The 22,075-nt window shown below is 39.7% G+C and overlaps 1 protein-coding gene and 1 long non-coding RNA gene across 7 annotated transcripts in view; one reads left to right on the plus strand and one right to left on the minus strand.

The window, feature by feature from the left end:
• The window catches only part of PTPN13 (protein tyrosine phosphatase non-receptor type 13), a 158,533-nt gene that overhangs the window by 94,763 nt on the left and 41,695 nt on the right, over positions 1 to 22,075 (minus strand). For all 6 annotated transcript variants that reach the window (XR_011848895.1, XM_072116569.1, XM_072116565.1 and 3 more), the window contains exons 2-4: positions 17,846 to 17,965; positions 12,676 to 12,845; positions 2,462 to 2,527 (exon numbers count right to left, since the gene is read on the minus strand). Coding sequence is in view for 5 of the 6 variants with exons in the window: in XM_072116569.1 (XP_071972670.1) it covers positions 2,462 to 2,527; positions 12,676 to 12,845; positions 17,846 to 17,960 (351 nt within the window). In the remaining variant the exon portion in view is untranslated. The remainder of the gene's footprint in view (positions 1 to 2,461; positions 2,528 to 12,675; positions 12,846 to 17,845; positions 17,966 to 22,075) is intronic.
• The window catches only part of LOC140101756 (uncharacterized), a 29,305-nt gene continuing 25,783 nt past the window's right edge, over positions 18,554 to 22,075 (plus strand). Inside the window, exon 1 of the long non-coding RNA XR_011850115.1 lies at positions 18,554 to 18,655. This is a non-coding gene — a long non-coding RNA (uncharacterized lncRNA). The remainder of the gene's footprint in view (positions 18,656 to 22,075) is intronic.

Genomic DNA, 22,075 nt, shown 5'->3' on the forward strand with positions numbered 1-22,075 from the left:
CGGCGATCGATCACCAAGACAGCCTTGGGTCTTCCCGAGGCTTCTTCTTTTAATGAACGAGGTGAATAATCCCCATATACTGCCATACTGTAGAATAAATAAGACATGTCATTTGGGGCGCACAGTGAATGCCGTAAAATCCAAGCCCACAAGAAAATGGCACAAATGCGGTTTTTCACCATTTTGACTGCATTTGGAATTTTTTTCCCGCTTTCTAGTACACGGCATGGAATATTCAATACCATCACTATGAAGTGCAATTTGTTACACAGAAAACAACCTGAGTGAAAAATGGAAAAAACTAAAAAGGGCCAGTTCGGTAAGGGGTTAAGTTATAATGCCATTTATTGTAGTTTCATTGTGGTGTCTGCAGTTTTGATGGAAGAATAGCTCTATTCTGTATGCTCATACATATGTTTCCCCACAGTATATAACGTATACTGAGCAGATAGAAACATAAAGGATGTCTGGTCCTGCAAGTATACACTCACCAGCCACTTTATTAGGTACACCTGTCCAACTGCTTGTTAACACTTAATTTCTAATCAGCCAATCACATGGCGGCAACTCAGTGCATTAAGGCATGTAGACATGGTCAAGACAATCTCCTGCAGTTCAAACCGAGCATCAGTATGGGGAAGAAAGGTGATTTGAGTGCCTTTGAACGTGGCATGGTTGTTTGTGCGAGAAGGGCTGGTCTGAGTATTTCAGAAACTGCTGATCTACTGGGATTTTCACACACAACCATCTCTAGGGTTTACAGAGAATGGTCAGAAAAAAAACAAACATCCAGTGAGCGGCAGTTCTGTGGGCGGAAATGCCTTGTTGATGCCAGAGGAGAATGGGCAGGCTGGTTTGAGCTGATAGAAAGGCAACAGTGACTCAAATCGCCACCCGTTACAACCAAGGTAGGCAGAAGAGCATCTCTGAACGCACAGTACGTCGAATTTTGAGGCAGATGGGCTACAGCAGCAGAAGACCACACCGGGTGCCACTCCTTTCAGCTAAGAACAGGAAACTGAGGCTACAATTTGCACAAGCTCATCGAAATTGGACAGTAGAAGATTGGAAAAACGTTGCCTGGTCTGATGAGTCTCGATTTCTGCTGCGACATTTGGATGGTAGGGTCAGAATTTGGCGTCAACCACATGAAAGCATGGATCCATCCTGCCTTGTATCAACGATTCAGGCTGGTGGTGGTGGTGTCATGGGGTGGGGAATATTTTCTTGGCACTCTTTGGGCCCCTTGGTACCAATTGAGCATCGTTGCAACGCCACAGCCTACCCAAGTATTGTTGCTGACCATGTCCATCCCTTTATGGCCACAATGTATCCAACATCTGATGGCTACTTTCAGCAGGATAATGCGCCATGTCATAAAGCTGGAATCATCTCAGACTGGTTTCTTGAACATGACAATGAGTTCACTGTACTCAAATGGCCTCCACAGTCACCAGATCTCAATCCAATAGAGCATCTTTGGGATGTGGTGGAACGGGAGATTCGCATCATGGATGTGCAGCCGACAAATCTGCGGCAACTGTGTGATGCCATCATGTCAATATGGACCAAAATCTCTGAGGAATGCTTCCAGCACCTTGTTGAATCTATGCCACGAAGAATTGAGGCAGTTCTGAAGGCAAAAGGGGGTCCAACCTGTTACTAGCATGGTGTACCTAATAAAGTGGCCGGTGAGTGTATGTCTATGTACAAGTTCAGCATACAGGCAGTCCCCGGGTTACATACAAGATAGGGTCTGTAGGTTTGTTCTTAAGTTGAATTTGTATGTAAGTCGGAACTGTATATTTTATCATTGTAATCCCAGCCAGAATTTTTTTGGTCTCTGTGACAATTGGATTTTAAAAATGTTGGGTTGTCATAAGAATCAGGATTAACACTAAAGCTTCATTACAGACACCTGTGATAACTGTTACAGCTGTTTATTGTAGCCTAGGACTAAAGTACAGAAAATTACCAATTACCAGAGGTCCGTTTGTAACTAGGGGTCGTATGTAAGTCGAGTGTTCTTAAGTAGGGGATTGCTTGTATATGCCGGCTACCTCTCCCTTATGGTAAACTGCTTTACAAGCACAATAGTTATGAAAAATATTATTTTACAATATGAAAACTAGCACAATGGACTGTATCAGTCATTCTTTTTAAGTTGCTTAAATACAAACTGTGAGCTCTATGTACTGTCTACCTCAATATATATATACACACATATCAGCCTGACATGTGGGAATAAAAGTACACTTTTTCTATTTTGAATCTTGGAGTGCTGTGGTTTTCTATTTTTTATATCTTGGATGGACTATTTGTCAAAGTTCTAAGCTCTGCATTTGAGTATGTTTGTCAAATATTCACATATTCACATATTATATTATTATTATATTATATCTGTAATATATACATTTATTTTTTAATATTGTTCTCAAGGCAGTTCTATGTAGATTGTTACCTGACTCTGAGGAACATTATAGTCTGCTCCCCAGTACAAGGTCATCCCGAGGGAATAAATGTGGATCTGTGAAGGAAAAAGGAAACTTTGTTACAAATGCAAGAAATCTTTTTGTCTTCTGAAAATAATTGTAACACAACTAAACAGTGAGAATATAATATATACATTAAATCATATGAATGGGCTACACCATAGCCTCGTGTTCCATATACTGAACTATAGAAAATAGGATTCAAATACATCCCACCTATATTTCTCCAAGTCTCTCTTTATAACATGCAGGAAGTTGAGTGATGAAACGGTCAGTTACTCAAACAGTAGGATAACTCATGAGATTAACATTCCAGGTAGATGAGAGGATTCTAAACGCAAAGCCTGATTATATGCCGTAATTGCTGAATTCACCTTACCCATTATTCAAGAATTGAGTAAAAATTCTTACAAAATAATGCAACCTCCAATGAAAAGAAGAATATTATCTCCAGGTAGTATCATTAAATTTGACTGAATTGGAATGAAAACAGTAATACAATAAGATTCTAAGTGAGAAAATTACTACCATGTTTCTCAAAAAAGGGGCAGGACTACATTTTGCCTCAAAAATGAGTTAGGGCATATTTTCAGGGGATGTCTTGTTTTATTTCTCATGAGCAAAAATCCACATTTATTATTGAACAAAAAATAAATTTAACATCCATTCAAATACAATCATATATTCAATTTGGAACATCTTCATAACTCCACAAACCTTGAATCCCATAGAATGTCTTGTGACCCAATTTCTCACGTCTAGCAATAACACTTTCTTTCCACTAGTGCCTCTTTTCCATCTTAGCTGCTTATAACACATTGCCATTTGTCAGCTTCCTCTTCCCTGCAGCTCCCTCCACCTCCTCCATCTCCATGTTGCCTCCAGATGACAGGCAGGAGGGGGACACTAAATCACATCATTTTCAAGAGGAGAATCTATCCTTGTGTTTCATGGTGCCACAGGCACAGAGTTATCTAAAGTGCTTTGGCACTGTACACGTGGAAATTATAAAGCATGCTCTATGTTTATCCGTGTTTACCGCCGGGCACCATGCAGTGCTTGGACGTGACATTAATCATTATTGTTATTTTTGGTATTACCACTGTTGCTTTTAATAAAATATATTAGGTGATCTTCGCAAGATTATTGTTTCTGCCTTTACTCTGTATCCTACCAGATGAATGCTATGGTTCTTAGATTATGCAGATTACATTCTACTTTGATTGATCTCTTTATGATGAGATAAAGGTGTTGGGTAGAAAATATCAGAGAACATAATTGACTTTTTGTTTATCTATTGTAGGTTTCTCCTTTGAAATCTGGGCATCAAAAGATTTTGGATTTTTTTTAAAACTCTAGAAATATAACACTTTCTGTGCCTGAGGGTACAATGTGGTCTATATTGCAGCTTGTTTTTTAGTATACAGGTGCATCAGAATCACATACTATAGCAGAAAAACTATGTTTTGTAAAATGTATTTGAGATCCAAATCTTGACCTTCTGGCAAATCTTTATTTTCAAAACGGTAAGAGGTTATTATTACATATGCCTGGCTTCTTATTTTTTCCACAGTAGATACAACCCCACCCTCATGAAAGCACTGAAATGCACATGGGGATTTGGCTTTTATAGCTGTTTTCTTGTAGATTGTAGAAGATCCAAAAAGTAGAGACAACATTGTAGCATCAATGTACTTTCCCTTGCTAATTTATGACTGTAAAGTCACATTACAGTGCATTACATTAATTTTATAACATTCCTGATCGTTGCATGGATGTACATACAGCAATCAGGCCTCTTCATGCTGGATAAATATTAGGGATAACCATTCCTAGAAATGGAAATCCCTAAATTGGTCTGTCTAAAGGGAATTTTCTTGGTCCATATCATGTCCACAAATGTTGAACATAAGATAGCTTAATATCTGTCCTTAATATCTCTAATAACTTTCCATCTTATAAAAACGTTTTTGATAAATGGAAACAGAGATAAGTGACAGATGCAAAAATCTTAATGCCCATTTGAGAAAACTCCTAGGCACCTTTGTGTGCTATACGTGTAACAAACATTTTTTGTGTGTATATACACATAAAGATTTAGAATACATGATTACGTGTATACAGGATTTAGAATAACCTTTTACACCGTTTCAATCCCAACTCCGCTCTGTGCTGCCATAAAACCTGTAGAACCACATTGATTGCCACTATTTGACCACCAATGGGACATTCCTTTGCTAAACAATCTTTAAATTTTTAAAAAAATAACATTCCTCAAATCAGGGATAGACACATGTTTTATTTAACCAAGTAGTTAATAAACCTAAAAGCTTGTGTTCTATTATAGTCTATGAAAGGTTAATGATAATATTTTCTTATCCATCCAATAAATCATAATGAACATGTGGGGCAGATATACTAAAACAGTCTAAAGGTTAGATGAAACAGTCTAGCTGCACAGTGGCTAATGGTGTTATATCTGTTTCACGCACATCTGGTTTAGGCTACATTCACATTACGTCTTTTGAATACAGCTGGAAAATTCCCGGGTTTATACGCGGAGCATATCCAAAGATATAACCTGGTATACATGACCTTGCACACTATGGGAAATACATGGTGGAAAGATGTAGCAAGATGCATATTTTCATCCTGCCCCCTCCTACTTAGCGACGTATGGCATCCACCTATAGCCTCATTTGATTGTATGCTCACCCAGTTACGTAACTATCCATATAAGAACATTTACTTCACTGGGGGAAACACCTTGAACATCAGCCAGTGTTCACTCCGTCTCCTGCTTTCGTGGAGGGGGAAACGTAACCCACTGTATAACCATACGGAGGGATACGTCGGTATGTGGTGCAAAGCATGTTAGATTTTTTTGCTCTTTAGATAATGTATGCTCAGTATATGCAATTTGACCTGCTTTGTGCAGTGCTGCGTAATCTGTGTGCATTATATAAAGAATTATTATATTATGCAGACAACAGCCATTCTGAAAGGAAACACCTCATTCTGCCTCCAATCACAGTAATTCCAGGGTCTGCTTTCTAAACCTAAGGAAATACTGTAAGGTATTACTGATAAACTGTCATCATGCAGTATGATCAAGAGACAGTAGCCCAATATAAGGCTTTTCTACTGCAGACAGCCGCTGCCAAGCTGTGGTTGGCCAAGCAGACTTTTCTGGCAAACAGCATAGGAAAGTAATACTACATTCCTCACAGTTTGAGTATTGACTCATTTGTTGAACGCTTGTGCTAAACTGTGTTTCTAAAATTGATTAAAGAAACAAGAATGCAAATAATTCTATATAAGCAACACAAGAACAATCCAATAGAAAACTGCCAACCGCCTGTCACAGAGACAAAGCAGAAAAATTTATCATGGAAAATGTAATGCCTAAAAATTTTTATATAATGGTTTAATTATAAAAATTCTCCATATGTTATGTAACTGTAGCTTCACCAATATTTAACCCTGTAATAGGTACACGAACAGTCATCTCATTGAAACTGTAATGGAATTATTTGGAACAATGGATAATTTAACTTGCTAATAAGGAGTTAACAAACTGTGTAATGGTAGTCAAATACGGTGACCAACCAGAGATAAGGGGAAACAAAGTTTTGCTTTCATTGCTGAGTCTATCTGTTAGGCCAGAGCTAAATGGATTTACTTTTACATCAAACATAAACCCGACAATGAGAACAAATCGACAGTCTCTGGGTTTAGACCTGAGCGACCAAATACTGTCACCATTTTCTACATAAAGGCTACCTCTACTCAAACTTGTAATTTATCAGTATATGACTATTCTTTAAACGAGACACATGTCATCTTGTCTTTATATACACACAAATTTCAAGCAAGAAAGCCCCCAAAAATTCAAGACTAAAATGATCCGTGTCAAGGCTTTAGGTTGACACCTTATATGTTTAGCACACCCTCTTCAGATTTGGCTGAGGGAGGGGAACATGAATATTTTATTAATAAGTGGGATGTCAACCCTCTAGTGAGCTCTTTGCTGCTGGTCACATATAGGTAAAATCTTTTTGTGCTAGGTGTACAGCAATGTACTTATTTGCCATTGTATGCAGTTTCATTTATACATTAGCATTTCAAATGACTTGAAATGCTACTTCACTTTTCAAGAGTTTTCTACCTTTTTGATGCTTAAAGGAAATCTACCATCTAAACCAGAGGCACAGTGACTATAGTAATCTTCTTATACTTTTTTTTATCCATGGCCTCCTTCCTTCTAAAATCAACTGCTAGCATTATGCTAATGAGCCTGAGATGCTACCATGGCCAACAAGCCGGCTACTGCGCATGCTGTTCAGCCCATCATGACGGACTAGGGCGCGCAGCTACGAGGAGCTGCGCACTGCACACAACAGGGTAGGAGTAGTAACGTGGCTACTGGGGCGTGGAGTAGCCGCGCTGTGTAGCCTCGTGCCCGGCTACTCCACGCCCCAGTAGCCGCATAACTAAATTTACATATTAGTTCAATAAAGCTTACCAAAAGTTAGCGGGGACGTGAGGATTAGCTCTAAAAAGAGCTATCCTCACGTCCCTTACATCCACCTACCACCCGATCTACCTTTATAGGAAGAATCGTGATGGTAGGTTCCCTTTAAATTAGCCTTTTTTGTCCAGGTAGCTGTTTGTAGTACATTTTCACCGCAACAGTCATATATTTTATGACATGAATTTATTCCATGTCACATCCTCTTTGAATTTAAAGTGTAACCGTCATTCTGAGCAAAAAATAAAAAATAAAACACATAATTCTGCTCCAGGTGTCCCTGGGAATCATTCCTCAAAGTATTTTGCCTCTCGGTCCTCATTCAGTAGCTTTTTTGGACCATAACAACCAGGGTTTCCAGCTCTCAAAAAAAACTACAATCAGCAAGATGAAGGGACGGAGCCTGGCTTCTGTCACCTCATCACAAGCTGCTGACCAATTACACCATATCTATCTGTCAATGCATCTCCTAGATCTCATATCTATCTATGTATATACTATCTATCTAAATATCTATCTCCTATCTATCTATCCCTCCTATCTCTCTATCAAATATCTATATCTATCTCTCTATCTAATATCCATCTCTCATATGTATGTATGTATGTATGTATGTATGTATCTATGTATATCCTATCTATCTATTTATGTATGTGTCTATATCTATCTATCTATCTATCCCCAATCTATCTGTCTATCTCCTATCTATCCATCTATCTATCTATCTATCTATCTAAGTAACACTCCAGCACAGCACTTGAGGGCACAGCACATGAGGGCACAGCACATGAGGGCACAGCACATGAGGGCACAGCACATGAGGGCACAGCACATGAGGGCACAGCATGCAGTCTTGTGGAGTCTCTCCTGCCACTTCCTTGTGTGAGGTGATGGGGGGGGGCTGCAGTTTCTGTCTGTGTGGATTATGTGTTTACATACAAGTGTAGGGAAAGATGAGGGAGAGATGAGGGTTTAGGTGCTTGGTTATTACATTAGTGAGGGCTTCTCCGTGCAGATGAGTGCTGGAGCAGTGACACATGAGGTGACCAGCTGTGAGTAGGGAGAGAGATGGGGCGTGTCTCCTGTTCCGTAGTCTCTGCTTCTATATGAAGATGGAATGTCCATAGTAACAGCTATCTGAGCAGTTACTGACATCTAGGGGAAGTCTGCAGAATACAAGAGGAAGGAGCAAGATTCAGGAAACTAATCCAATTGCAAAAGGGCTTAAAATTACCTGCCCTACAACATATAAAAAGTTTTTTGAAATGATGGTTACACTTTAAATCCACTAATACTAATGTGCGCCATGGGGGGAGCTGCAGCAATGGCTGCTGCTAGGTCTTATTTTCAGTGGAGACCTTATATTTGTAAACTTGAAAAAAAATTCGCTAGGTCTTATTTTGGGCGGGTGTCTTATTTTCCTCGAAATAGAGTAGTACTGAGGTAGCAGGGGGAGGGGGAGACACTGCAACAGTCTAAAAATCCAGATCACAGAGGGGCAGTACCACAGCATGGCCCCTACACAAATTCCCATCAATCTTTTATTGATGATTTATGTAAAGTACAGGTGATTAATATTAAAGGACAGCTACAACCAGGATCAAGGATTGTAAACCAAACACACTGACACACTCCCCTTTGGCAGGATCTGCTCTTATTTTAGCATCTTATGGCCTGGTTTTAACAAAAAAAAGGCTTTTTAGATTATGCAAATAAAGGGCTCTGGGCTCCATAGGTGTAATGGAGCATGGAGCCCCTCAGGCTCATTTTCATAATTTGTCAAGCTTTTTATTTTCTTAAAAACAAGAACATAAGAAGCTTTAAGAACAACAGATCCTGCCAGATGGGACAGACACCAGTATGTAAGTGTGCTTGGCTTACAATCCTTGATCTTGGTGGTAGATGTCCTTTAAAAGGGTGTAAGCATTTTAGGGTGGACATACAACTCAAATTGCTGTTAGCCTAATGCTTGTTTTGCCTCTAGATCAGTGATGGCGAACCTTTTACAGACAGAGTGCCCAAGCTACATCCAAAATCCACTTATTTACCGTGAAGTGCCAGCATGGAATTTTATACCTTAACTTACTGCTACCTGTTCTTCCACATCTTTCAATTGTATTGGCTGCCTGAGGCCACTAATATAGTTGACAGAAGGAAGGCAAATTCATTGTAGCTTCTTTCCAAGGCCTCTCTGTACAGAAAGAATGGTGGGTGCAGCAGGAGGACCTCCAAAGATAATGCAGTTCTGTCAACACCTTCTTACTTTCCCCGCAGTTCCAAACACCCAATAAAGTGTCACTTTAAAATAGCGCTGAGAGCAGCATCTCTGAAGTTGAAGATCCAGTGTTTGGTGAACTCTGTTCTTGGACAATGGCCTGAGTGCCCGCAGAAAGGGCTCCGAGTGCCACCTCTGGCACCCGTGCCATAGGTTCGCCATCACTGCTCTAGATCCTGTATCTCTCTTGAATATCACCATGTTGATATTAAACTTCCTGATCCTCTTCTGATCCTCTTACCCCACATGAAAAGGTCAGCCACTTCTGACAAAAATCAGTGGTATTCATCTTATGTGTACCGCCAGTTTTAGGCTTCTCTTTCAGTTTTATTCCACTATCTAGACGCAGCTGAATGAAAAACACGGAACACAGGAGAAAAGACTGTTCTACTTGAACATAAACCATCCGTGACTCAGTCAGGTTAATAACTACCACTTTTAGCAACATGAAAGAAAAAGCCTTGTGCACTCAAGTGATGCAAGAGCTGCCTTGCCCACTTTACCTGCAATAGATAACTAGAGCAGACAAGGGCAGGCAGGCAATATCCTGCTCTGAAGCCCACACACTGAACCCATTATAAGCACAAGAAATCTAACACTCTCTTGTACCTGTACCTGTGCATTCTTATAAGGAACCCTACATTTACACTCTTTTATAGGACTTAAGATGGCCGTACACTTAAAGGTGACCTTCACATCTGCATTGTGCCACTTGTCATTAATACAACTGTGAAAAACAGATTAGTTTCATTATCCATTGATTACAACAGCGATATCAATACATCAGTTGTCTTCAGTTTATCATCAATTTTTAGCTTCCCAAATGTTAAAAAAAACTGAAAAAGAACCACACCCTCTCTCTTTATTTATTCATAATTATCTCTTTATTCACAATTTTTTTTTATGGACCCACTCACTTTAATGGTCAGAATGCCCAATACACATAAAATAGATCATTTTATTCATTGATCTGAAACACCATATGGCCAAGGTTGTCAGTAAGTGACTTCCCTGAGAAGGGCAATTCATGCCGAAATTCAACATACTAACTCCTTAGTACACCTGATTACTAACTACCTAGCACTGTCTGCAGTTTATTATGGTCAAAACTGATTACAGATTAGAGGCCCCAGATATTCGTCTAACCATACCTCTGTGTGGTTACGTAGAAGGAGGGCAGTAAAAAGTGAACTTTAATCCAGTCTTCAGCTCCTGCAGGTGCTCTGGGAGGGACGTTCAGGCTGAAGATCTTTATGCTTTGAACGGTCCACAGCCCCACAGTGACTGCTGCAAGTATTCAAAAAAAATGCAGACACGGCTCCTTTTTGTAACAGAGGCTAGGGCTGTGGTGCAGCACAGTACAGAGAACTCTTCAGGTTGGAAGACCTGCCCAGAGCCCTTCCAAGAGCTACATATCTGGATTATAAGTGTACTTCATAGACAGTCCTGTCAATAATAACATACACAATGGTTACACAGCTCTCCAGGGCTGTTAACCAACATTATCTGCAGTTTTGTATGGTCAAAAAACTGTCACAGATTCCCTTCAAACAATGGTGAGCAATGTGAAGAACGCTTAAGATGTCACATTCTGTAACATTTTACTAGTCTTATCCTATGATATGCTATGATTATCCTATGACCACCTATGGTCAACATAGACAAATTAATAGAGTAATGTACCATTATATACAATATACCCACATGTATACAAAATGTAATGATAAGTAATCATTACATGTTTTGATAAGTAAACATGGTACTACAATAAATACAGGACTATCAGTCATATACAAAAGATATTTTTCCCAAAATATCCACAGCCCCACTTCCTGCAGTTGATATCTGGGATTGTTTTCCACTGGAGAAATAGAGCAAACAATGAGAGACTGATGGTGGTAAAGTATAGTCATATGTGTACCATTTGCTAAGAGAAAGTTTAATTGGAAACAACTGCCATCAACTGCAATACAAATGCAACATGATATTCCAATATAAATGCAAAGAGAAATAGCTGTAATACAAACAGGACCAGAATATATCTGAAATGGCACAAGCACCCGATGGCCTTCATCCAGCTTCATACAGAGGTAACATTAATGCCTGTACTAGCGTCATATATGCTTACACAGTCAATTTTACCTGCCACATGCAAATAGATCCACAGGCGCCTTCGACAGGGCCAATAAAATCAGTCCACTGTCACAGATCTGTGCACAATTGTGCACAGATTCCCAGAGCAGATACAGTTAACAGACATGCAGAGAACATGCCATGTGTATCCTCTCTGCATTTCATATGTAAAGATCACTGGTAACTGTGATCTAATGGGCTGTTACCATTAAATCACTGTTTCATGTGATCTGTACATAAAAACAGTAGGGGGCATAAATAATGTGCCCCCTGGTATCAGGTGACCCAGTTAAAAATTTATAGTAAGTCACAAAATTAAAGCGTTAACCATCCCAGACATCCAATTCCCCCCTCCCTAGCAAAAACAAAACAAAAAAGTATGTATGTTTATGTTACAGAGCTTGCAATGTTCTCCTCTGCCCGGTCTGGGGGTCTTCGGCGTCTGTTGCTGTCTGACCTGGGGACCTACATACTATTAATAGCCATCTATTACCATTTTTTACTCCTATTGAGTATATTACTAAAAATCCCCCCTTAGCTCAAAATACTCCTCAAAATGGTACGAAGAGTATTTTTTTCCTGGACAAAAATGCAACATTAGAGGACAAGAAATAAAATAGGAACTAAACTATGTTATACTTGGGAAATAAAAAGTTCACAAAACTGGGAAATACAGAGGCCATTAAATAGCTCCCTAGCTGAGTAATACTACAGTCTATGAGAACATTTTTATTTTTTAAGACCAAACTTTGTCCAACCATCTAAAGGTTAATGACATGGGTTACTTACATTGTGATTATCTATTAAGACCGCGGAATGACAATCATTAACAGATTCCTTTTAGAATAGTATTTGCATGCTGGTCAACCAGGTAGCCTACAGGTCTGAGCGTCAGCTTTCAGGTTACTGATGCGGGCTATTAACAATTACCATAGTGTATTTCACATGTATGCCAGCACCGAAAAATAGAACACTTTGTTCTTTGTGAAATATAGAGAATACCATCTCTCATGGAGCCAGCAATACACATATAAAAGAACATGCTGACTCCATTGTAAGAAAAGACACAAAGCATTACCAAGGCAGCAAAAGTCAAGAAACTCAACTTCTCAAAGAACAGAGCAGAACTTCATTACTACATGCACCCTCTCCTCAGGCCAATGTCTGGAACATATTTGCTGAATTCTCCCATAAATTGGGTCTTTGTTTGCTAGTTGGCAAAATCAATTTTTCTTAGATGTTACCTTTTCAATGTCTGCAAGAGATGACAGTGACTTGGTCTGTAGCACCTCAGGTGCTGTGAAGGCGCGGAGGTCCTGATGCGAAACATTTTCATCTGTGAAAGTTACACTTCCAGAGGGCAGCAGCAACAGAGACCAGGGGGAGATAATGAAGCTAAGGCTCGCAGGGTCCGCTATACAAAACAAAATATTGCAGTGTTAGAAAAGGTACAAGTTATTTTATAATTTCATGCAGATGGAGTAAGGTTCTAATGAAGTAAAAAAAAAAAAAAACACTGCTGCAGAGTCAGGAAAAACATGTATGGGTCAAGCACCGGCTGCATTCACACATTGTGCATGAATAGCGTTAGAAACACAGTTCAGGCCCATCGGGGAGGAGTTACTTTAAAAACACAAAACAAGTGCAATGTGTGAACAAGGCTTTACTGCATTCAGAAAAAATGCTACAATCTACATATCTAGCAACCACATTAGGTGGTCTGACAATCCCTTCAACATAAAAAAAGAATAGACACCTATCAGCCCCAACTATATCCTACTATTGACATTAATATTTAAAGACTATATGAAGGAACATTATACATTTTGTTGAAATAAATCTCTATCATTTAGTGGTGGTTCTTGTCTTCTTCACAGCCTAGCATCATTTATAGATTCCATATATCACTGGCATGAACATACACAGTGCCTGGTTTTATAAGTGACTTGTGTCACCAACCGCAGATGGGAACAAATTAATATAGACTTCCTATTCTATTGTTTAATTCAGTAATGACTTAGCAGGTTTAGCACCACAGACTGTGGAACAACTTCTAAAATTACATTGTGTGTTTTGGGATGTGTGGTTTATGTTTTATCTTTAGTCAACCATGATGCTCCACTATTCCTGTTAACGTCTTGGTACATATAAATAACTTTGGTGTTAATCTAATAGTCAACATGTTTGAGAGTTGAAAATCTTTTCTCCTATAAAACAAAACCGCATCACACATTCTAAAGTGTTATTCTGAAAATACATATTCCATGAGTTCTGGCCAAATAAAATGATGTAAAGAACATAGAATGGACTTGGACTGGACAGAGGGTAATCTAAAGATTTCTTAATAGACCTAATAAAGAAGGATATTTATTAGATTTTTATTTTTTTCCCTTTCAGTCACAGCTAAGCTAATGAGTAAGTCTCATGGAAGGTACAGGGCCAACACTTCTTCCAAACTGATGGAAATGAATGAATGGATCCACATCGATTGAGAGAATTAGTATATAGAATAGAAACATATTCACTGTTTACACTTTCATGGGCAAACCAACATGTAACAAATAGTTATTATAGGTAGTAAATGCTAACAATTATCCTGACACATTTCTATATAAATATCATTGAATATAAAATTGCTGGTGTGGCAAGTCATGCATCAAAACAATAAAAACTTTCCAAGTCCAATGCTCACACTTCTTATATTCATAGCACCTATCCAAATGACACTTATCCAGTATATATTGCTAAACAAGCACAGGGAGTAAACTCTTCCATACATCTGCTATTGACTACTGTTACAGTGCAGATTCACTTGTAGTGAAGTGTAGTTAACAATCCTATAAAATACAGTGAAAATGTAATTTTGGCATAAATGTAGTCAACGTGAACGCTTCCAGGCATATGCAAAAATAAAAATGCTGAAGAGCAATGTGGACAAAGCATTAGGTCTCCTTAACACGGTTGTGCTCAATCTCGGCAGTGAAAAAACAGATGCTTTCTTACGTTTTTCACAGCCATTTTCTACCAGTCTGGCATCCGTGTTTCACGGATCCTAAAACTATAGTCCATGCGTGATCCATGAAAAACAATTCTGACTTTTTAGCAGATCAGTCATGTGGTCTATCAAAATAATGGCTGTGGGAAATGATACTTAAAAAGTATAGCATTTATAGCCTCCATGTGCTTACAGTTCATAAAATGGATGTCACATGGCTGATTTTCACTGTGCATCTTGCTGTACCGTCTATTTACACGAGAGACAGCAACAACACCTAAGTGTCACCCTCAAACTCCTGCTGTGGCAACTCAGACACCATAAATGGCGGGATCTCTGATGAATTTTTTCCTAATATAAATATATTTCTTCTCAGTAGTTGGAGAGCATAAAACAGACTTAAAGGGATTGTCCCAAGTATGGCGCTTGGCAATCTATGTTAGGTCCATGGAGATGAATGGGGCAGCCCGCGCATGTGCAATCGACTGTTCTGGTTACTTCGGGGTGCGACGGGGTACATCGGACCCGTTCTCGTGATCTGTGGGGGTTCCATCACTGAGACCCTACCAACCCCTTGTGGGATATTTTTCTTTTTTTGTAATTTTCTTTTAGTATGTCTTAGAATGGCTGCATATAGTAGCAAAAATATGCAAATGAGCCTGCGTTGCTCTGCAGAGCATCTCTTGGCTCTGCCGCTAAGTCATTTAATCATTCGAAGATTACTAGTGTCACTGTGCCTGGATCTATGAGTAAGAGCCCCTGGTTTATCAAGCTTGATTTTGATCAAAGTTTATTATTTTCAGCCTCTCAATTCATTTTTAAAATAAAAGCTTCAAAGTTTTAGGTACACTTTAAATAAAAATGACTGTTTATTCATACTAGACATAAAATACAAAGACTATAAGCTGCTACACAACATACAGGGAATATAGTTATGTAATATACTATTGTTTTGAAAACCCTATGGCCTTTTTAAATGAGGCTGCATTTAAAGGTTTACTTGTCACAAGATACAGCATGTCTCACAGATACTCCCTTCCCATAACAAAATGCTTATTGCATATAATTACATAGGAGGGCTGATAAACCAGATTTGGGTTTGGCATGCTGAATAATCATTCCATGAGTAGGACCTATACAGAGATGTCATTATATAAACCTGTTCTATAAGGTGTACTGTTTATATACTATATGGCACCTATTTTATTGCTGCTTAGTTCATTCTCTCATAACATTTAATTCACAATGTTACTAATAAGCACCAGAACAGCATATAGTGTTGTGAAAAATGTTTGTTGGCGTCATATAAACACTTATTATATTATGTGGAAAAAGTAACATGCTAATATTTTAAACTTACATCCTATAAATACTACAAACCTAATTAGTGTCTGCAAAAAAGATATTACTGTGAAATTACATTTAATATTTGGATCTACACTAAATACTTTGAGTGCAACAATGTTTCCAGAAATAAAAATTAAAATGGCAAAGAAACACATTTTTTTTTTACCAGTGCCTGTACTTGGTGTTCTGCGTCCATTCCTAGATGGTCTTATCCAGGGTAGACAAGCAGCGGACCACATGCCGCATGCAAAGCCTCACATTGCGGCTCTCACCCTGCCGCTTTGCTGTTCATTGGTGCACAAAGCAGGGTAAGGCCCCATGCACAATGCCGTAGTGGGGATGTATATACGGCCGCAAACTTGAGGCCCTATATAAGATCCCATAGACGGAAACAGGCGTAGTGTGAGGTACGGTGAGCACTCGTTGTGCTCACCATACCGCGCTGTCCATATACTGCTGTCTATGGGATATAGCGGTGGCCACAAAAATGATAGAGCCTGCTCTATCTTTGGCCGTAAAAATGGCCATCCAGCACTATTTTCACTGGAGAGAGGAAGGGTGAGCATTGCTACTCTTCAGTTTATGCCGCATGCCCACCGAGCATATGTATGAGTGCATAGAGCAGTGATGGCGAACCCTTTGGAGACCAAGTGCCCAAACTACAACCAAAATCCTTATTTACCGTGAAGTGCCAACACAACATTTTAAGCAGTAACTTATTGCTACCTGTTCTTCCACATCTTGCAATCATATCGGCCCCTGAGGCAACCAATACAGTTGAAAGAAGGCAAATTCAGAATCTCATTATAGCCTCTCTCCAGGGTCTCATTCTGGAGAGGAAGTATTGCGGGTCAAGCAAGATGGCCTCCAAAGATAATGCAGCCCAGTCCACACCTTCTCACTTTTCCCACAGCCAAGGAAGTGTCGCTTTAATATATCGCTGAGAGCAGCATCTCTCTGGGACTGCAGGAAGATTTGGTGTATTATTTGGTCCTATTTGGTGAACTCTGTCCTGGGGTGATGGTCTGAGTGCCCACAGAAATGGCTCTGAGTGCCATCTCTGGCACCCGTGCCATAGGTTCGCCACCACTGGCATAGAGTCTACTGGTGAGTTCTACTGACAAGTTCTTACTGCTCCCAGGTCCTCTACCGCCTCTCAGATCTACTCACCATTCGCGGGCTCGGCTCTGCTCTGGGTCCTGACGCGGTCGCATACAGTGTCAGAAGTCAGAGTAGAAGCACACAGAAGTCGAAAGTGGGACAGGAAACAGAAGAGGAGCCAATAGAGGTGAGCATTTTGCTGTATCGTGGGTCTCCAGGTGTATTAATTATCTTCTGGGGTCTCAAGTAGTATTATTATCTGCTAAAGAGTCTGAATCATAATAATCTACCCTGAAGTCTCCATCATTATTGTATGCTCTTGGGAATCACCATTATTTATATTGGTCTGATCTGGACTCTGGGAACTGTATATATTGCCTGGTCTGGAGTCTGTATTAGTCATCACCTGAATGCAGTATTTGGTATCTGGGGTGGTATTAATGCATTGTATGCTGTATTGTGGTAATGGGTGCTTTTAGGGAACTAGTGCAGAACCTTAAAGTCGAGCAATATAACAATGGGGCTTTATGACCAATAAAGACTGTGCACCCCTTTTGCTTCAGTTAGTCATAAGTAAATCTTCCCACTAATAAAAACTGCACTCAACCGTAAAGGTTTGTTTTCAAGTTTTAGGCAAGGGTCGGAATATATGTTCTTCAGATTCTAGAGAATATTGATTGTCATTGAACTCAAAACCTAACTGTAGCCCAGAATGAGCAATGTGGATCTTTATGAATGTTCAGATGAGCTGCATAAACAACTATAATAATTTTCTATTAAAAATGGAAACAGAGGAAGAATATGCATTAAGGTAAACCGTGAGTGGGTTTACTGTATATTTACCATACAGGGTATATCATTTTTAAAACCCAATAAAAAGGTTGACAAAAACAAAAAAAAAAAAAACTGCACAGAAAATCTGCTTTCAGAAACATAAGTTTCTTTCGAACAAATGCCTAAGGAGATATTACCTTTTCGCATTAGTTGTTGCAAGCTTTCAGTGCTTTGGTTCAATACAGCCCATAACTCCTCCTCCTCCAATGGCCCACCACGCACCTCCAAGGCTTCAGCTAGTGACACTTGCATCTTATCTGTGTAGCAAAAGGAAAAAATAACAAAAAATTAAAAAAATTACACAAATTTAGGCATTGTTAACATCCAAATTCGGGAGTGACAGACAGTATTACTAGTTTTGTATTTTCGGCAGCATAAAAAGCAAATCACCATTCATGACATAAAGAGAGATGTGATGGACTGAACAATGCAACAACAACAAAAACAACAATACAAAAAACAAAAGGTTTGGTCCCTAGCATGCTTAGTAGTTTAAGAATAATAAAGAACCTATACTTACCTAGGTTCCAACCTCTGGTCCACCAGGGCGCCTCGAGTCTACGTTGGTATGGAAAGGCTCAGTTGTGACGCTCCCACTACAGCCTCTGGCTGCGGCCTGTATTAGGCTTTAGCAGGTGTACGTTGTGACTGTAGAGCCTCTGTACACAAACAGAGACACGGTCAACCCCTTAAGCTACAATCCTTTTCTAAAGATAAACTTCTGTTTAGAAACTGTGTCTCATTTATCTCTTTTATACATTTAACTGTGTAACAGAGGTCAACTGAAAACTGTGAGAAACCTAAGACTAACATAGCAAACAATCTATTTCGATTCTCAGGTATCGAAGGCTGCAGTCAGTCTAATGACAAGGCCCCCCCTCAAAGAGAACAACCTAGAGGACACACTGTGGCACAACCCTTCTTCCCCTTTCTTTCTCCTCACTGAGGTACTAGTTTTGTTAAATTGTATTGGAAACATATAGGTATTGTCTTCTGCTCCCTCCTGTATCTGCTTGTCCTTTGTTTGACTTTGAGAGGGCATGTTACCTGAAGAGCATGCGGATTGGCTGAGATTTTCCAGATGTTTCCTGAAATCTGTCTGACCCAGGTGATTAGTGTTAAGAATCATGAGAGGGAGAATGGCCCTTTATAAGTCCACCTGAACATCTGCTGCCTCACTTGCCCACCTACACTCAGGGTGCCACGTGGCGTTTTAGATGCGTCGAAACGCATGCGCCAGGACACATACGTCAGGATATTTAAATGTTATAATGCGTTTGGCTACTTTGGAAGAGTTTTTTCTTCATGTAAGTGTAAGCAAATGTGAAAATGTTTATACAGCTGCTTACACTTACAGCAATGAAAACAAAACTCTTTCAGAGTAGCAAAACGCATGGTAACATTTAAAAACATGTGCGTTCTGGCGCAGGCATCCAGACGCATACGTTTTGATGCACACTTTTTGAGGCATCCAAAACGCCACGTGTGAACGCACCCTCACTCTTACTTATTTGGACTGTAAATACAAATATAGTGTAGAGAAAGGGGATTTGGGCAATACACTTGGTACTGTACACTTATCCCCACTCTAGATACCATATATCAAAAAGTCAAAACACATTAGGAAAATGCAGCTCCGGTGGAATAGTCCTATACCTCTGCCCACCTGATCATTAACTTCTACACATCCTATTGGTTGGTCCACATTTATATACCTACTTCCACCAGCTTTTTAAAATTCTATTTAATTTATTAGTGTTTTTATTACGGTATATTATTATGGAGGAACACCATGTACCTCTGCAGATCTAGAGGCTGAAAATTTCATCCTATTGGTTGGTCCACATTTATATACCTACTTCCACCAGCATCAGACACTCCCCTTGAAAAGCCTTAAGCGAAACACGTGTCGGGGTCGTGCAGTGCATGTTTCAAACGGTGTTATGGTAATTATATATATATAGTATTTAAAACATTTTTTCCTAATGTGTTTTGACTTTTTGTTATTTGGACTGTAGTTGTGAGCTTATTAAATGGGGTTGCATAGTACCCCAGCTAATGACTAGCTTTATTTTCTGGGGTTTGAACAGTTATTGGTCAAAAATAATTGCAGTTAATTTTCATCCATTAAAAATAGCATGGTGCCTGTGCATATGGACCAAGCACATTTGTGTGCAGATGGCCATAGCTGTTTACACAATATGCTATTAACCATGATGTGTGGGCAGGGTAAGTAGGACTCGGCTGTCCTAGCTGCTTAGCTTTTTACTCAAAAAACGCTTTTGAAAATAACAAACGTATTACCGAACACAGCTCTAAGGCGATTTCTACAACCCTAGTTGAAAAACACACTTTAATACAAATATAATACAATTATACCTGCGTTAACAGTTGTGCATTATAAATGGGGATTAAATATAGTGTTTGTGTCCATTTGCCTCATATGTTTCTAGATTTTACTTTCATACTTTTGTGCTCGTCTGGGGAGTAGGAACGATAGATGTTGAGAGGTCGGTTTTGCTTTCTGTATGTTTTACTTGATTTGATTTAAAAAAAAAAAAAAAAAGGATGGCTTTTTAAAATTCTATTTAATTTATTAGTGTTTTTATTACGGTATATTACTATGGGGGAACACCATGTACCTCTGCAGATCTAGAGGCTGAAAATTTCAAGACAGAGATATTCTATGGAATTTAGGTCTGGACTCCAATCAAACATATTGTAGGATTGGCTGTATGTTTTAGCGCATTTTCCCATAAGCGTTTTTTACCCACTTGTGCATTGAACACTGACCTATTGTATTCAATGATCTATTTCACGTGTAAAAGTCTTAGCGTGCTCTACTTTTGCAAGTGACATGCATGAAAAAGGGCCTATACAAGGGGACGCAGTAAAAACGCATTTCACTTGGACACTATAGAAAACATAGACTAATATTGCCCTATATGAAGCTCTATCGATCATCCCTTCAACTGTGACCAGGTACACCTCCGGCTGTATAAGGATGCATTCACACTGCCGTATGGGGGACATATATATACGGCTGACGTATATATGGACTATATATGTCCCCCATAGACGGCAATAGGCGCATGGCGCCCTACGGGAGCGGCATGCTGCAGCACAAGTGCAGCACTGTACCGCTCCGTGCCCGGTGAAAAGATAGGACATGTCCTATGTTTTCTCGGCATAGGGCGCAGCGCTTACCCCCTCACCCTGGCGCCGATGTGCTACGGTATGGCGGGCGACAGCGGTGTGAATGTAGCCTTAGGTTGTGTATGTAATGTAAATGCATTGTAACCCCTCAGCCTTTGTACACTAACACAGACTAGAGGCGACAGAATAATAATAAATCTTACATTGTCAGATGATACAATAGGAACAAGAGCCCTGCTTGCACAAGGCAAGCAACAAGGTAAGGCTGCATTCACACTACCGCAAGGGGGGGGCGTATATACGGCCGATGTATATACGGCCAATATACGTCCCCCATAGACGGCAATGGGCGCGCGGCACCCTACGGGAGCAGTACGGCGTCGCACGTGTACTGCTCTGTACCCTGTGAAAAAATAGGACATGTCCTATTTTTTCAGGGCATATGGCGCCGTGCGCCATGTATCCCTATGGAGAGGGGTGGGGGTGAGCAGCGCTCTCCCCCTCCTCCTCTCCCCGCGCGCTGCCGGTCGTGTGAATCCAGCCTTAGTATAAGTTCTTCATTATTTTCATACTGGGCCTTATTTATGATTGCGGTATAATAAAGCCAAACTGAGACTGTGAAACTTTTTAGGGCTCATTTACACGTTCGCTATGTGGGCAGTGATCCAGTCACATGATTTGAATGAAAACGCGCCACAAAATATAGGACATTACCAGTATTCTGGCAGATTTGCAGCGTGGCGGATCGTCTTCCAATGGAGGGAGGAAGGGCGATGATTGCTCACCCCCTCCTCCTGCAGGTCCAGGGAAGGACATGGGTATTTCCTTTCCCTTTTGAAGACAAAAATTAAGATGTCTCAGGTAGAATTAAGAGTGAAATATAGATTAAGTAGGGGGGATATGTTTAGATATATGCAACTTTCACATTCACTAAGAAGAGGGAAGCATTTGATTAGATTAAAGAAAGAAACACAGAATTAAGATGTCTCAGGTTATCTAAGGCTGCATTCCCTCTAATATACAAAAGTACCTCCTCATACTTCAATTTAGTTTCTTAAAAACAGGTCCAAAAAATTGAAGATGGGAAAGATTAACAAAGCAACATTTGTAGATGTTTCCCTTTTTTCTACATCCAGAACCCTATAAAAGATGGGGGAAATCCGTGTAGAGGATCCCAGCTGTTACCACAGAGTTAATTAATTTGTACATCA

This window comes from Engystomops pustulosus, chromosome 1 (assembly GCF_040894005.1).
Source record: "Engystomops pustulosus chromosome 1, aEngPut4.maternal, whole genome shotgun sequence".
Taxonomy (NCBI): Eukaryota; Metazoa; Chordata; class Amphibia; order Anura; family Leptodactylidae; genus Engystomops; species Engystomops pustulosus.